General features: G+C 36.9%; 1 protein-coding gene across 1 annotated transcript; it reads left to right on the forward strand.

The window, feature by feature from the left end:
• The first annotated feature begins 268 nt into the window (after window positions 1-268).
• On the forward strand, window positions 269-2,102 carry LOC131055731 (serine acetyltransferase 5). Its single transcript, XM_057990132.2, has one exon. The coding sequence runs from the start codon at window positions 608-610 to the stop codon at window positions 1,703-1,705; it is 1,098 nt and encodes a 365-aa protein (XP_057846115.1). The 5' UTR covers window positions 269-607; the 3' UTR covers window positions 1,706-2,102.
• Window positions 2,103-17,712: the final 15,610 nt, after the last annotated feature.

The raw sequence follows: 17,712 nt of genomic DNA on the forward strand, positions 1-17,712 counted from the left end.
AAATGAAATAAAAAATATATACAATTTTCACCCTTACACTAAAATAAATAAATATTCACAATACCACAATTATTGGAATTATAGGGATCCCCATTAAGCCATCATGTATACATTAAAAATCAATATTCTCGGAATTTATCTTTGTTCTGATCCCCCTCAAACCATCATTTATATTTTTAAAAATCAATATTTTCCAACTCAAGTTGCATAATGGATGCAAGTATTTTAAAATTAGTGGGATTCGTTTGCAAAGATGTCTTTCAAACCAATTAGACCTCCAATTCAATCAGAAGCAGCGAGAATTCATTCCCCAATAATTGTATTCTCTTGATCAGTCAAAAAAAGTTGACTGAGGATCCTGCATCATTTCAGTTTTAAGCCGGCCCACGACCCTCTCTTCCCTGCCGTCCCTCAACATAACAAACAAATTTTAACTTGTATACTTCTTATGGCCATGCCTAATTCCACATCTTACATGATTTGGCAGCGATAAAATGAGATTAGATTTAATCTCCAGATTTTTGCTTCAATGAACCTTGCAAGAATCATTTAAGTAATTTTGATAAATTGTTTTGGGCATGGACTGCAGTGCATTGCAATTGCAAAAATGGCCATTCTGAGGTTTGGTCCACAATCGGGTATTGAAATTTCCTGCAGCTCTGCACATATTAGGAGTATTCCCAATCCAAAACACTGTTTTATGCCATTTTTTTCTCAAAATAACGACACCCATTTGGGACTAGGAAGGAAAACTAGGTCAAGCATTGCATTCAATGGAGAAAGGACATCTTGGAGACCTATAATCCAAAAGAGCCCGATATCAATGGCTATGGTACTGCGAACAGAGCAACAGAGAAGCCATGATAAGGACGAGGACGAGTATGTTGCAGGGAGAGATGAACTGTGGCTTGAGATGAGGAGGGAGGCCGTGAGAGATGCAGAGGCAGAACCCTCATTGGCAAGTTTTCTGTATTCCACCATACTGGCTCACAGGTCCCTTGAAAGGGCCCTGGCTTTCCATCTGGGTAATAAGCTTTCAAACTCCACTCTTTTGAATTCACAATTATATAATCTGATTGCAGATACGTTCATGGAAGATGCCCACATAAGGAACTGCATTAGGGCAGACATTCGGGCCTTTAGGGAGAGAGATGCAGCCTGTGTTTCATTGACTCAGTGCATGCTTAACTTCAAGGGTTTTCTGGCCTGCCAGGCCCACAGGGTAGCCCACAGGCTGTGGAACCAGGGGAGGGTCTCATTGGCTCTTGCAATACAGAGCAGGGTGTCTGAGGTGTTTTCTGTTGATATACACCCTGCTGCAAGAATTGGAAAAGGGGTGTTCTTTGACCATGCCACAGGGCTCGTGGTGGGGGAGACTGCGACAATAGGCAACAATGTATCGATTCTCCATCATGTCACACTGGGGGGCACTGGGAAGTATGGAGGTGATAGACATCCTAAGATTGGGGATGGGGTGCTCATTGGGGCAGGGGCTACTATTTTGGGGAATATTAGGATTGGTGAGGGAGCTAAGATTGGAGCAGGTTCTGTTGTGTTGATTGATGTGCCTAGCTTTGCTACAGCTGTTGGGAACCCTGCTAGGTTGGTGGGTAACAAGAAGGGGTCTGGTATGCTGAAGGAGGTCCCCAGCAAGACCATGGATCACACTTCATTTATCAGTGAGTGGTCTGACTATGTAATTTGATATTGATGTGCATGGAATGATGTTGTTTGGCCTTATTTTCATAGGAATTTGTGGTTGTTGTTCCTTGCACAATAGCAAATATCAAATCCTGCTACACTCTGGTAGATCCCAAGCAAGACCAGGATCAGTCTCTATCAGTGGGCGTTCTATTCATTTACATTAATTTGGATGTGTAGAGCATCATATTGATTTGCCTTATTTTCATAGCAAATTGCTGGTTCTCATCCATGTCCAATTGCAATGATCATTCCCTGTTATGCTCTGGGAAATCCCTAGCAAAACCATGGATCACACTTCCTTTATCAGTGACTGATCTGGCTATGTGATTTGGACGCATTTATTATGACATTGACTTGCCTTATATAATATGAAAATACTACTTCTCTTTCTTCGGCAACTGTAAATATCAGGCCTCTACCTCCTTGTTGCTGCAGTTGCTACCAATTATGAATCTCTGGCATATAACTCATAACTTTGCACTTTTGTGTCTGAGTTTTTAACCCAAAGATCAAACCAGGGTCTTTTTTGCTATGGTAGTATCCATGCTCATGTTGTTCTCTAAATGTGACATTAACTTAATAATATTGAGTTTGTCATTGATTTTTTAGATAGGCATAAAGACGAATGCATTGCTGTACTCTTTTTGAGGTTATACATGAATACAATATTATACCTCAAGAAGAACCTGGTATCATAGTACAACCTCTTCTTACCCAAGTAAAAGGAAATATTACGGTTTCTCATTATCAACATCTGTAATATCTTTCCCATGAAGAGAGAGCTTAGCATGAGTACATCTTCATCATCTAAAAACATCTGAAAGCATGTTTTAAGAGAATTCTCCTAATTCCTTGTATAGCTTTGGTAGCTTCTACTTGACGCCATTCCAGTGTGCTTATTGTTGGGTTGCTTGGACTGAATATGCTAAGAAATGATATCTATGGACACACTAATATATGAAGAAAATCTTGTTTCTCATTGCTTTTCTATGCACAAATTGAATTATAGCATGCCATCGTTTTATTGATTGTGCTTTGAACTTTGCAAGTAACCTATCTTCAACATTGCATATGTGGCAATATTAGTCTCTTAATTGATGCCATGATTACTACTCAATGGGTAAATGAACTTGGAGACATGCAAATTTTACAGTTTTGTAGTGTTTTTGCACTCCCAAATACTGTAAATCCAAGATGTCCAATGTCTGAGTCACCGAAACACTAACCATTGGTTACGATAGTGGACTTGAATTCTTAATCTATTTAAGGAAAATCATGCATATTAATATAGGTAACTGAGCCATAAAACATTTGACTGCATTATGAGAAAAACCTTAATGGTAAGGACAATAATACATGTAACTGTTGTAATGTTACTGGTAATGACACTCTAATGGATTGCTGTGTTTAGAAAGTGATTTGTAAAATCCACATTTCTCAGACCTGACCTCAATATGTAGCATTATATTTTCAACTTGACTGAGCTATTGCACATCTGACTCTAAGAAACTACTGAAGATCTACTCTTAAAGAATCAGCACTCAATGTATAATTACAGATCAAATGAGAACTCTATAATCTTACATATTTGTCCACGCTGAACAACTGGAACCTTTTTGGCCTTTATAATGCTAGCATTTTTTCTGTAAAACGGAGATGGTTTTTTCTATGGAATATCAGCAAGAGCTAAAACTTGTCTATCTTCTGATCAAATTTTTGAGGTCTTTGGTATTATTACCTTGGGATTTGCCAACTTTGAAGAAATTACAGAGTTGTTAGAGTCTGGTTGCATATATTGACAAGAAGGTTAATTTTTTTTTGTGTTGCTTCATTTATTGGCTGAAGTAAATTTTGAACCATTTTTGTCAAATTGACCTTCAAACAAAGCCTGCCAAGTGATGTATTTGACATGGTTTTTTGATGAAACCAGAATAGTTTGAAGCTTCATAGTTCCCATATAGGATGCTAATAGAAGGCACAGACATATAGTGGGCTCTCCATTGATAGAAGTTACTAGAGAAGTTGAAGCCACAAAATTATGTTGACCTGCAATGTGTTCCCCTTTATTTGCCCTATTCTGGTCAGTAGAACCTTGTATTGAAACCCACGAGAGGTCAGCAATTTCAATCTGTAATGTAAGCTACAAAATAATGACAATTCTGACTGCAATTAGATGATCAATTAAGTTCTTAGTTCAAACCCAAATTATTCTGATTTCTTTTACTGGGTAGGAAATTCATTAAATATAGTGGTATATCTACATTAAATAATCAAAACAAAAATGATGCAGTCAAGGGTAGGGAGCCAAGTGAGTGGTGACCTTTCCCTTGCAGCAAGTTTTCACAATACCACCATAAAGGATCCATGAGGGTATCTATATTAAAATTACAAATCAAATTTGAGAATAATTTCATAAGACCTAAATTTTGAAAGAATTGCCATTGAATAGCTACACGTACTTGGCCATAACAACTGAAATTTGAATATATTGATTTAAAGGTTCTCACTTTTGATTAATAACAGTCCCAACATCCATTAAAAGACAAATTTTCTGATCTGAAATCAGTGCCAAAATTTGGAAACTCTCTCTCTTCTCTAAGCTAAATTTTTGAATCTCAGAAAGACAATACACATGAGGGAAGAATGCTAATTTTATATAGCATAGAAGAATAAAATGTACATCAGATCTAATGGGGGATTCGGACTGAGTATCCCCTTACAAAATGAACAAATATTAGACCCAAGAATATACAAAATTGATATAGGAACTATACACAACTATGAGAAAACTGGATGCCTACACTAGTAGTTGTCACACCATCTTGAAATAACACATTCAAAAACCCAACCCTTGAGCTGTCAACCTGCAAAGGCCTCCTTCCACCTTCATATGAAATGCTAACTCCAACTTGTTCTCCTTTTATAACTCTTTCACAAACATGGTGCCTAGAGTTGGAAGTTTCAAGAAACATCGAGAATTGTTGGGTGTAATCCTTTCTTACTGTTTTGTCATTTCCAAAGGAATAAAGGTTTATTTATTTATTGTAGAAGATTTGAACTCAGCACCATCCATGTAGTGACAACATAGACTTTGTCATTAAACCAAATGCCTCTAGACAAACGAATAAAATTATTTAAGAAAATGTAAAAAGTTACTCCCATAGGTATGGCCCTCTTACATTTGTATGCAAATCTAAACAAAAATCTAAGAAGTCAAATTATAACTTTGTCCACCTTGTTAGCATGATTAAAATAAAGCATGCAAGATACTCTTCAAAATTTAACTCCACACATGAGCATCCCATTCAAGATCATTGCCACAAATATAAACAATTTAAATAAACAATATGCAAGTGGCCCATGAGTCCAAGTGCTCTTATGAGAAATTGTGATTCTTTGACTTCCAAAGAATCTCATGAACGAATGTGCAAGTATCAAATGGACCCTCCAAAGATTCCAACCAAATGTGAATGTTCAAATAGGGGAGAAAATATTTGAATTTGATTAATTTTAAGTGAGGAAGTTGTCTATTGGGCTTGGAAATACAAGGGTAGACCACAAAAATTCAAATGTGCAAATTTTTTTGGGGTTGATGTTGATGACTGACCTCTAAGATGCTCTGGCATCAAAATATAACAAAATTCTTGCATAAATGTTCAACAACATGAGATATTTGGGTTTGATATAAACTTCTTTATGTTACTTTGGTGATACTAGATAAAGATATGTTTGCCTATAAAGAGGTGCTATTTGTTTTGTTAAGCACAAATTACATTGAAAACTTTGAATTATATGAGATTATATTATCATTTCAAAAGTTAATAAACAAAATTCTAATAGGTCATATAAGAAATGAAAAAGTACAATGAGATCTTAATTGGGTTTTATAGACTTGTAAAAATGATTAATGCATTTTCATCATGTCATCTTTTTTTGGATTAGATATCATATAAACATTGCATATCATCAGGAATGACTGAGTTTAGCAGTATCAAGGCACCAAAGGAGGGTGCATATACAAAAAATATATAGTTGGCGGGCACCTCCACTTTTGGGAAGATGATTACATTAGATACATCTTAATTATAACAACAAAAAACAAAATAGATAGTTCTAGAGGACTAGGAAGAAGAGATTTCAGATTCTGGTGCAAGGTTGGCTCCCAATGGAGGGATCCATGCCACCCAACCCAGGTTTCCATCCTGCCATACTTCCACTCGGCCATCAAGTATGTCCTGTTTGTGGGGGTGTGAGGTGTGCTCATGGAACAGGTCAGCTTCCTCCCGAGAGATCTCCATGTGTAGGTGTCTACGGTCCATCTGCCTCATGAAGGCCATGAGTGCTTATTCAAATGCGACCTTTCCCGGTTCATCTTTTTCCCATGTGAAGCCGTGAGACAGCTCTCGGATGTATACAGTGGTGGCACCTTCCTTTATCCATCTATCAAACTTGTCTGAATCCAGCGTTATTACCACAATTACCTGCATCAAAACAGTATAAAAAAATGAGTCTCCTAAGAGACTCAGTGAGGTGCCTAGTGTTGTTATTAAAGACATCATCATTACGGTACTTTCAAATGAGCCAAAGAACTTCTAAAGATAAACAAGACCAGAAGATATTTGCAGTTTTCCTACGGCCCTTAATGTAGACTAAAACAACATTTATGATTTCAACAAAATTAGATTCCAGATTAAGGCCGAACAAATTCCATATTTCTTTTGCAAAGTGACATTCAAAAAAGACATGTTTCACAGTTTCAGGTACTCTACATATTTTGCAGTTTAGGTAGTTACCCTCATCTTTTATGGGGAGTTTATTTAACATCAGGCGTCAACCAAAGAATTGTTTTTTTGGTTCATTTTGAGCCCTCCAGAACTTACCCAACCTATCTTTCCATTCCTTTGGTTCCCATTTTAGATCCCAGCATTTGTTCAGGTGAAGAAAAATGGTATCAGCCTCGGTAAGTGAAGCATATATGCATTTGGCTTTAAGGGAGGGGAGAGGTGTGCCATCAACCTAGCAAAGTGCAAAAATGGGGGAGTGGGGGAGAAGAGGGTGAGAGGGGGGAAAGACAGAAACTAAGGCCATTTTAAGGATGTTATAGGTTATGTTCTGGGAAATCGGGATAGAGAAGGTAAGTTTCAGATCCTCCCATGTTCTCATTTGGCCATTCTCCAATATCTGATCAAAACATTTAATTCCCATATTGTGCCATTTTAGTGCAGAGCAGCCTTGAAGAGCTGCTAATGGTTTCCCATTATGAAATAGATTCCACCATATAGATCTGTTACTGGCAATCTGCCCCTGTATACTTCCATTTACCTTGTAGTGTACCAAGTGTTTCACCTACTCCCAAGCTTTCCATAGGGACTTAAAGACCCCAGACCCAGCTGGGGACACCTCTATTTGTCCAAGAAGAAAGTCAATCATGGGGAAATCCTTCCATTTCTTGGCTTTCTTAGGGGTTGAGGATGAAATATTGTTTCTTATTAGAATTTTACATGGCTCATCCCCATCCATGGCCTTGAGAATCCATTTGGAGGCGAGGGCCATACCCTGTAGTTTGAGATCTTTTAGATCCCACCATAAAGCCTATGCATAGTGCACCACTCCCATTTCATTGCATGATGCTTCCTGGTACCTTTTCCATCTGACCATAGGAATTCCCTAATCTGTTTTTAGATATGATTGAATTGATAGTTTTTGAAGAGCCAGGCAGAGGAGAAATAGATGTTATATGATGCCAAAATCTTTTGACAGACCTGAAATCTTCTAGCCAAGGACAGATAGTTCCTGTTCCATTTAGAGAGCTTCTTCTCTATCTTATTTCTTACCCATTCCCACATTTCTTTTAAACTTGGAAGGACAGAGAAGGGGATGCCTAGATATTTTACAATATGAGTAGGGCCCAGCCAGTTGAGATAAAATTTTGAGAGCTAGTTCAGGGGGTTGTCATCCCAGCCAAGTAGATTGGATTTGTGCATAGCTATCTTACTGCCAGAGGCTAGGCAAAATATATCTATATTTTTCAGCAGAGCAGCAAGGTTTTCTTCCTCAAGTTTAATTAAAATTGCAGTGTCATCAGCAAATTGGACATTACAAATTTCCTTTTTGTTAGGTGAGGATATGCCCCTGACAGGAGGAGTGATAGAGGAGTCTTTGAGTAGGTAGAACATTGCATCAACAACTAGAACAAATAGGGCTGGGGCTAAGGGGCATTCTTGTCTGATAGATCTGGTCAGTGTAAAATTGGGGGATCTTATCCCATTCACTTCATTGAAGGCATTGGCATCACATAATAGTGTTTTGACCAGTTTGCAAAACCCAGGGGGGAAACCTAGTGATTGAAGCATCTGAATGATATATTCCTATTCTATTCTATCATAAGCTTTCTCGAAGTCTATGAGTAACATAGCTCCATTTTGCCCTGATTCCTTTGCCCAATGGAGTGATTCCCAACATGTGATTAGGTTCTCTAGAATATACCGTCCTTTGACAAACCCTATTTGAGTAGTACTGATAATCTTAGGTAAGATCTTTTCCAATCTGCTTGCTGTCAACTTCGCTAAGATTTTATATGACACATTTAACAATGTAATGGGTCTCCAATTTTTAATTAGGGTTTTGTCACCCTCTTTAGGGATGAGCTTGATCAGACCTTGGTTAATGTTTGCTCCCAAGGACCCAATGTGAATAGCCTCAGTATATAGAGCGTGAAGGTCATCCACAACCCATTCAATATTTTCTTTGTAGAATTCTATCGGGAATCCATCAGGGCCAGGGGATTTGTCATTATTGAGAGCCAATATAGCTTCCTTGATTTCTTCTTTAGAAATATTTTTTTCAAGCATCCTACTATCTTCCTCATCAAGAAGTTTGGGGACCAAAGACATGACTAACTTTCTTGCATTATCCTGCTCCTCCCTAACTGGTTCTGCAGAGAACAATTGCTTGTATAACTGAGCAAAGCACTCTAGAATCTCATTTGGGTCAGAGAGGTTTTTATTCTCTTCCCATATGGTGTCTATTTTCTCTCTTGCTTGTTTCATTTTAAGAATCTGGAAGAAAAATTTAGATCCTCAATCCCTAGTATCTAACCAGTTTAACTTAGCCCTAGTTCTCCATCCTTTGATTTTTTGATTTTGCAGCCTTCTAAGGTCATTTTTGGCCTTAATTAGTTGATTGGTGAGTGTTACATTCTCTGGATCCCCTTGGAGTTCAAGCTCAGCCATTTGTAGGGCACTGTGCAATTGCATCTCAGATGCTCTGGCATCTTTAGCTTTCTTTTTACCTACCACCTGACAAAGTGAGGTCCAGGTTGTAACATTTTGATTCCATCTATCAATGTTTGTCAACTGGCTGTTTCCATACTTATTATACATTCTAACTAGGCACAATGCACATTTTAGGTCATCATCCTTTAGGAGACTAGTGTTCATTCTAAAGCTCGAGCTAGGGCTTGGTAGGGCCACTCTACTATTAGTTACCTTTAGCCCAATCAAAATAGGGTGATGATTAGATAATGTATATGGTATGACAACATATTGAATAACCTCCTTATTTTTAACAATTTCAAAAAAGTCTTTATTGAAGTAAAATCTATCTAGTCTGCAATAGACCCTCTTATTGTATTGTTGGTGGTTACACCAGGTGTGCCATATTGAATTATGCTCTCCCTTCTTTCCTGCTATTGGGTCAGTCAATCTCATTTTGTTAACCATCCTTTCCCACTGTATTCTCTCAGCACCTTTCCATTCCACCTTGTTCCCTCCTTGTTTATCTTGTGCATTGATTACCATGTTAAAGTCCCCTCCCAAGAGCCAAGGGATGTCTTCCAATTTTGCAATCTATTCCCACATCGCCCCCCTTTCTCGGTAATCATTAGATGCATAGATTGAGCAGAGACCAAATGTATAATTTTCATTCTGAATGATAGCCCATACTGCCCTATCACAAGGGGATTGTCCCCACTTGACAACTTTATTCACCCATTTAGGGTTTAACAATATTGCAGCTCCACCCTTTCCTTTAGGGTGAATGGTGAAGAAGGGGTGGCCTCCCTCCAGATGGATTTTAGACCAATTTCTAGAGAAAACCCCACTGATTTTAGTTCTTGGAGCATAAGGCAATCAATTTCCTTGTGCATATTTAGAAATCTTTTGACAACATATTTCGTGTCAGGGGCCTCTAATCCCCTGATGTTCCATGAGATGGCTTTCATCATTAGGAGGTTGCTTCAGGAGTGTCCACTAAGGATTTAAACCCTTCAAAGCATTTGGGCCATTCCTCTAGTTTAAAAAGATGGCTGGCATCAAAGGCCACAGCTGAGAGTGGTCTACCTCTCTTCTTCCTAAGTTCAGAGAGCTGCTCAGGTCCCAATGATTCTTTCCTAGCTGTATTGTCTTTATTAACCTTAGGAGACCTTTTTCTCCTTTTTTTTTTGTTTTATTACCAGCTAGGTCTTCTCCCCCATTATTAGCTCCAACCTCAAAGGTTCTAGGATCAGGGGAGTATGAAGTATTCCCCTCATTATTGCTAGTCACATTTTCATCAGACGACATCCTAGGTTCAGTATCATGCCCTTTCTCAAGGGGTTGGTTAGAAGGAGAAGTGGTAGGCCCCACCTCCCCATCAGTGTTATCAGAGGTCCTCTCAGGAGGTTTGATGGGTTGTGGTGTTGTATCCCCTCCATCCTTAGTCTCCAATGGAGTATTTTCAATTTGAGGGATGCTCATATCCCCATAAGGGTCATTTTTATTATCTTTAGGCCTTTGAGGGGAGTGACTAACCACCTCGGTAGCATTGGTGGTAACATGAGTACCACCATCTTCCCCTTCGATTAACTCTTGGAGGAAGGGTATGGTACACAATTCAATCTCCTTTTTTTGGTTATTTAATGTTATTTCAAGTTGTTTTCTATGTTTTGCAGCCACTTTCAACTTTTCCATGACAATTTGCTGAGCATTTTGCGTTCTGGGTTCACCTGTATTGGTGGGGTTTTTAACTACAATTGGTTCCATTGATTTAGTTTCACTAGCAGCCAAATTAGCTTCTTTCAAGGCCAACTGGTACTTGAGTAAGGATTCAAAAATTGAGGGAGGAGCACTGGCAGGACAGGGGTGAGCTTGTGGTTGACAAGTTGGGGGGGTAGGTTTGGATGGGGGTAGTGATTCAGTGACAATAGGCTGGGAAGATGGGTCGAGAGGTGGAGGTGCAGAGTGCACTGGGTGAGGAGTAGGATCATTCTGCTTAGAATCTTCCGAATTCGGGTGTAGGTGGTTTCGAACAGAGGTCTTCTTGGAGGAGGTACCATTTTTCTTTACCATCAGAGAGCAGTTTTTAAGGAAGTGCCCACTTCTTTTACATTTATGGCATGCATTAATCCCTCCCAAATATTCTAAGGGACATGAGAATAACTGGTTTTCAATACATATATCTATTCCAGAGGGAAAAGTTGATCCAAGGTTGAAAGCAATAAGAACCCTCACATCCATATGGGGTAGTAATGCAGCCGAGGGATCAATTTTAATTACTTTGCCTAGAGGTTCAGTGATTTTAGTAATACAGTTCCATAGAAATGGGGGGACATTTTTAATAACTACCCATTTAGGGTTGGAGAGTGCCATTATTTCCTCGTTACATGCAAGAGGGGTCCAGGGAATGACCCTAAAACAGGCGTTACCTATACTCCAAAATTGTTTCTCGACAACCTTTCTCTGTATTTCTTTATCATTAAAAAAAAAAAGAAAAAGCCCTTTTTGCAACATTCTACAAAACGAAAACTGAATACCAAATTTTATACACCAAGTATCTTGAAACCATTTATTCAAATATTGCCTAGATGGCATTTTATCTACATCAAGGGTTGCTAAAAAAATCGTAGAATCCCTAAGCCTAGAAATCTCTTTAGAAATGCATTCAGTCATAGAGGAATTAGGTTTAATGATGACTCTTGGGGTTGAGGCAACCTCACCTTCTTCTCGGTTTTGGGTTGTTGTTGCATCTTGGGCCACCTCTAGTTCGAACCTCACCTCGTCTGGAAAGGCTGTGCAGAGCCCTTGGATGGCTTGGCTAAACGTTTTTTTGCCATTGTTGGTGACTTTGCGGGTATTAATCCCACTGCCATTGGGTTCCTTCTCCATTAATGGAGGCACGGGCAGGAATAAATGTGGGGGCTTCCCACTAGGTTTGGGAGCCCCCGGGTGGAGAGCCAACCTGCCGCCAAGGACCGTTCGTGTTCGTCCTTGGTTGCAGAGCTCTGCCTCCAAAAACCTCTTTTCAATTATCTTTTTCTCATCATGTCATCTTTGACATATCCATCTAATCTTTATTAATTAAATAATATTTTTAATTATTCAATGAAGTCAATTTTGCTCTAATAATTAAAAAAATTTATTTCATTAACCCTTTCTATCCATGATTAGTTAAATATTTTTATTTAATTAATTTTAACATTTCTCCTAACATTAATTAAATAAAAAAATTATTTAATTAATTTTCCACCTTGAATAAATAAAATTACTATTTTATTTATTTCTTTATGCATTTACATCTCATCTTTTCCTCCCTTCTTATCAATTCATGTGCATTTTAGATCCCACTCTCCATAAAATTTAACACTTTCCTCTCAAATTAAACAAATTCAAATAATATATTTAATTTTTTACCTCAATATAATTTTATTTATTTTCTCTATGCACTTACACCTCATCTTATCCTTACTCTTTGTCAATTCATGTGCATTTTAGATCTTATCTTCCATAAAATATAATATTTCTTTCTCAAATTTAATTTTTCATCTTGAATAAATAAAACAAAATCAATATTTTTTAATTTTCTCTATGCATTTACACATCACTTTAACCCCCACCTTATCAATTTATGTGCATCATAGATCATACCCACCTTGAATAGATAAGATTAATATTTTATTTATTCTCTCTATGCACCTACACCTCATCTCATCCTTACACCTTGTCAATTCATGTGCATTTTAGATCTCCATAAATTTTAACATTTCCCTCTCAAATTAATAAATTTATTTAATTTTCCACCTCATAAATTAAATTAATAATATTTTTTCAGAGCTCAATAGTAAGTTTATTATATTGTATATGGTGGACATAGTCATACAGTGGATGATGTAAAAATCTTTTATTATCAATACAATGGGCATTGACCCATAACAACTATTCACTTACCGAAAAATGATAATAATTAATATTTTATTTATTTTCTCTATGCATTTATACCTCACCTTATCCCTTTTCCTTATCAATCCATGTGCACTATAGGTCTACCCTATCTCAGCAGTCAACCATTGATTTTGCCACATAATCCCTACCATTGATCAAATGTATGTCAAGTGTATAAGTGAGGTCTTCACCACCTCATTTGCTATCTAGCATTTGGAGCACTTGCACTATAGTCAACTTATCAAACATCTATCTAGCACTCTTGAGTACTTACAGTATAGTCAAATTATCAAGCACCTATCTAGCATTTTGGAGCACCTACACTATGGTCAAATTATCAAGCATTCTCAATCAAGAGCTAGCATCAATCAAACATCTATACTTCATTATGCAATCATGGTTATGCTATTTTGAAGAGAACCCCACTATATGGAAGCACTCAAACAAGTTTCAATCAACAAATGGAGCCTCATAATGTCTTCGTGATGGTATTATTGTTTATCTTTTGATTTTATGTATAGATCTTAGACTTCATTTTGTGTTTGTGTGGATTTGTGAGTTTGGATCTTGCATGTTTCCTTCGATTCACATTTTCACATCAGTCACATTTGTTGGTGTGTTTTGTGTGCTTAGGTGTTTATATCACCTTCCCCACTTGAAGCCAAAAAGGGACAAAAATCCAAATTGAGCCATAGGAAGAGTGTCTTCATCTTTTATGATCTTGCATGTTGCATCAAATCAAGTAAAAAAGTTAGAACAAATAGGTCTTTTATCTTTTATTCTTTCCAAAGAGTCAATTTCCATCTTGAGGTTAATCTCTTGCCAAAAGAATCCAAGTGTTCAAACACAAAATTTTCAAAACAATCACACTTGAAAACTACAATGACAAATTGCATATCAAAGTTTTGGGGAACAAGATCAAGATTTAAGTATCTTGTCATATCATTGCTCAAATTCATTATAGTTCAAGTTGGATCTTCTGTCTTTTGATTCATCATTTGATCATTTTGCTTTTTGCTTGGTCTCACAAGTATATTCTAAGTTGAAAAGCTATCTTTTGTCTTGGGTGAATGTTTTGGCTTTTGAGTCTTTGTCTACTCTTGAGTTGGTCTATTTCACTTCTATCTTTGATCAAATTTAGCTTTGAAGAAACAAGTATCTTTTATGAAAATCAAAGTATCCAAGCTTATTTAAGATATTGCATCTTTATATGGCAACAACAAGATCACAACATAGGAGAAACATGAAAGAAAATCAAGGGCCTTCACAATCATCTCTTTTGGAACACTCTCAAGACACACCAACTTCACAAGATGAATAGACAATTTCATCCAATCCTCTTTATGAAGAAAGTGAGGGAGAAGAATTGACAATGGAAGACATAAGAGATCTTGAGCAAGATCATAAGGAAATGAGAGTATTGAAATAAGTCCTCAATTCCAATCCAAATTACTATTTTGAGTTGCTAGCTCAAAGGAGTGTCAAGTTACCTTCTCATTTTGATGTCTCTACTAACATAAATCAACCCACACCAAACCCATCCTCTCCTATGCCATCTTCTACTCCTCCCTCTGGATAGGTCTCTCCATTCCACAAAGCTACCCACTAGTGAGCCAAGTAAGATCCCACTTTTCATTCTCATCCATACCACAACAAACTAATTCCCACATTGTGTCCACCCATTAACAAAGTCAATCAATGGCTTCTCATGCTTAAACCTACCAACTTGAAGTCAACACATGACTTCTCATTCTCATGCTTACTACAACTACATTGGCTCTAGTCAACCTCTTGGCTCCAACTACATTCCACCTGGTCAACCTCTTGGCTCCACCTACATTCCACCTAGTCAACCTTTTGGCTCAATATACAACCCACAAAGTTAACGGCCTTTTTAAAACTATAACCTCAATTAATTTTCACTAGTACCCTTGGTTGATTTGGCATCCCAAATGAAAGGATTACAACAAAAGATTACTAATTTGGAGATGGGACACACTAAGAAGAGTTATAAGTTTGAGGATATGTGCCCTTATCCCTTTGATAGATCCATACCCATGATACCTTTTACCCAACACTTTGAAATGCCTAAATTTGACAAGTATAAAGGGAAAGATGACCCTTGTGATCATGTAAGAGAGTTCTATATAGCTTGCATGGAGATAGCTTACAATGACACTTATCTTATTCACCTTTTCCTAAGAAGCTTGGGGGGTCAAGCTATTGAGTGGTTTTCGCATTTACCTCATGGGATCAAGTCCTTTACTAAGTTGGTAGAAAAAAATGTTTCACATTTTTCATACAATATTGACCATGAAGTTTCTATGAGTGACCTATACAATACAAAACAAAGAAATGGAGAGACATTTGCTTCCTTCTTATAATGATGGAGAAACCTAGCAAGAAAATTCCCTTATCACCTTCTTGAAAAACAACTTGTTGACATATTTGTTCAAAACTTAAATCAAGAATTGGTTTTCCATTTGCAAGTTCAATCTTCCAACACATCTAATTATATCATAGAAAAATGGATTACTATTGAAAAATCTCTTATCACTAAGGGTCTTGTGAAGGTTTACAAGGACAACAAAGGTAACCCTTCATTATCTAATGATAAACATTTCCTTCAGGTTAAGTGTAGTGTCACAAATTGCACTTGGTGCATTTATGACACTTATGCATTGAGCATGATGCATTTATGAGAAAATTCATGATTGATATTTTATCATTATGACATCATGGATTTCAAAGATGAAGTATTAGCAGCCCTTGGTCCAAATTTGGGATTAATTTGGTTGGACGGGAGTGTGATGCGTAGACCTCTTCATAGCATGCAAACATTCCAAAAAAGTTATAGATTCATTCCACATCAGTCCTCTTTTGACATATTTCCCTTCACGTGGTCATGTTCAAAACAACTATTACCACACGTTCCAAGCAACAAAACTCATCTTTTTCCTTTATTTTTCATATTCTAGCTATTGGATCCCAAGTTCTCTCCTATATTCACTCTTTTATAGTGAAATACTGCCAAAATCTATCCGCAATCTCACAATATTCAAGCCTTATCTTGCTTACAATCATGTTTATCATCTCAAGAGGGTCATTGCTGTGTAATGCTCTCTTATCTCCTATCTTGTATTTCGTTATTTTGTTCATTAATCTCTTAGTGTATTTATCATCTATTTGAATTTAATCATTTATCATTTTATCTCTAGTAATAGGGGTTTACCTCCATTAAGCAGGGTTGTTTCTATTGCACAATCCATTATTTTGATCAAATCTATCTATTTTGACTGTCTTCGGAGGTGGAAGCACCATAGTGGAGGTTTGACTGAGGCAAGCCCCTAAACAATATTAAATAATGTAATGTTTCTTTAATGGTCATCTTAGTTAGTTTAGTTAGTTTCTATTTTTGCCTTTAGTTCATGATTGTTTCATATAGGAACATTGTCTTGTAATTTGTTATAAATAGAGCCTTTCGTCTCTATTCTAAATATCAGTTTATACAATTACCATTGTAACATGGTATTAGAGCCAATCTAGGTCTGGCCCCCTCACAGGGAGGGGCTAGGATTTTAGGAGTGTTTTCCAGTTCTACAATTCACGTGTGAGGGTTCTGTAATTTGCATGTTAGTTTTCTAGAAATTTTTAATTGTCTTTTTTATGAACAAAATAGTTGGTGTTTTTTGTGCAATTTTTGAAGGGTTTTGTTCAAGGAGAAATCACGGGTTTGTGTTTCTGAGCGGATTTCTAACTCCTGTAATTCGCAAAATCACGTGAGGATTATTGCTTGAAAAGCATGACCTTTTGTGCACCATTTTTCTACTTCGTGTAGGTTCGAGGCTTCATTTACAAGCAAATGGTCTTTGATCTTCTACAAAAGGCATCCATTTTTTTTCACGTTTTCCTCTGCTCATCCACGTCTTCTTCCCTCTACTCATGACACACTCTTTTTTCGTGTTTTTCTAGTTCATTTCTACTCGCACAACGAGGTGTCATTTTGCACAATGGCCTGATGTTGTGCAAGGTGTTGTTGTTGTTTTCTGAGCCGATGTGTCGTCTCTTCAAGCCCATGTGACTTGGATATTTTGCGTGCAACCTTTTATTTGTGGGTCATGTTTCATCTACCCACACGAAAGTCAACGATGTGTTTTGCAATGATGGACTTTTGTAGACATTTTTCAGAAAAATCGTGAGTTTGTGTAGGGTTTTTTATAATTTTGTCCTTAAAAAAAATTATTTGTGGGTTTTTTGTTTTTTTGTTTACCTTAAAAAAAGTTATTCTAGATTTTGTAATTTTTACCTCAAAAATTATTTATAAGGTTTTGTAATTTTTTCCTAAAAAAAATTATTGTTTGGGTTTATAATTTTTTTCTAAAAAATAATCGGTGGGTTTTTTCAAATTTCTCCTCAAGGATCGTGTCTAGTTTTTGCATGATTGTGTCCTTTAAAATCGCAGGTTCTCTTGGGGGGGTTTTCTAATTTTTTCCATCGAAAATTATGATGTTTTGGTTTTAGGGTTTTTACCTTTTTTTTTTAAAAAAATGATGATTTGTAACTTCAGTTTTTAGGGTTGGACAATTTTTTCCACAAAATTCATGGTTTTTGGCAATCTCTTTGAGTCACATCTAGAGTTGTTGGGGTGAACATCTGCAAAAAAATTTGCATTTTTCAACAAAATCGTATCTATTGCTCTTTGGAGGGTTTTATGATTTTTCTTCAAAATCGTGGTTTCAAGTTTTTGTCAATTTCAGTATTGTTACCCAAGATCAAGTTGGACGGATTTTGGTACTCTTGATCATTAACATTC

The sequence above is a fragment of the Cryptomeria japonica genome, chromosome 3 (assembly GCF_030272615.1).
Source record: "Cryptomeria japonica chromosome 3, Sugi_1.0, whole genome shotgun sequence".
NCBI lineage: Eukaryota > Viridiplantae > Streptophyta > Pinopsida > Cupressales > Cupressaceae > Cryptomeria > Cryptomeria japonica.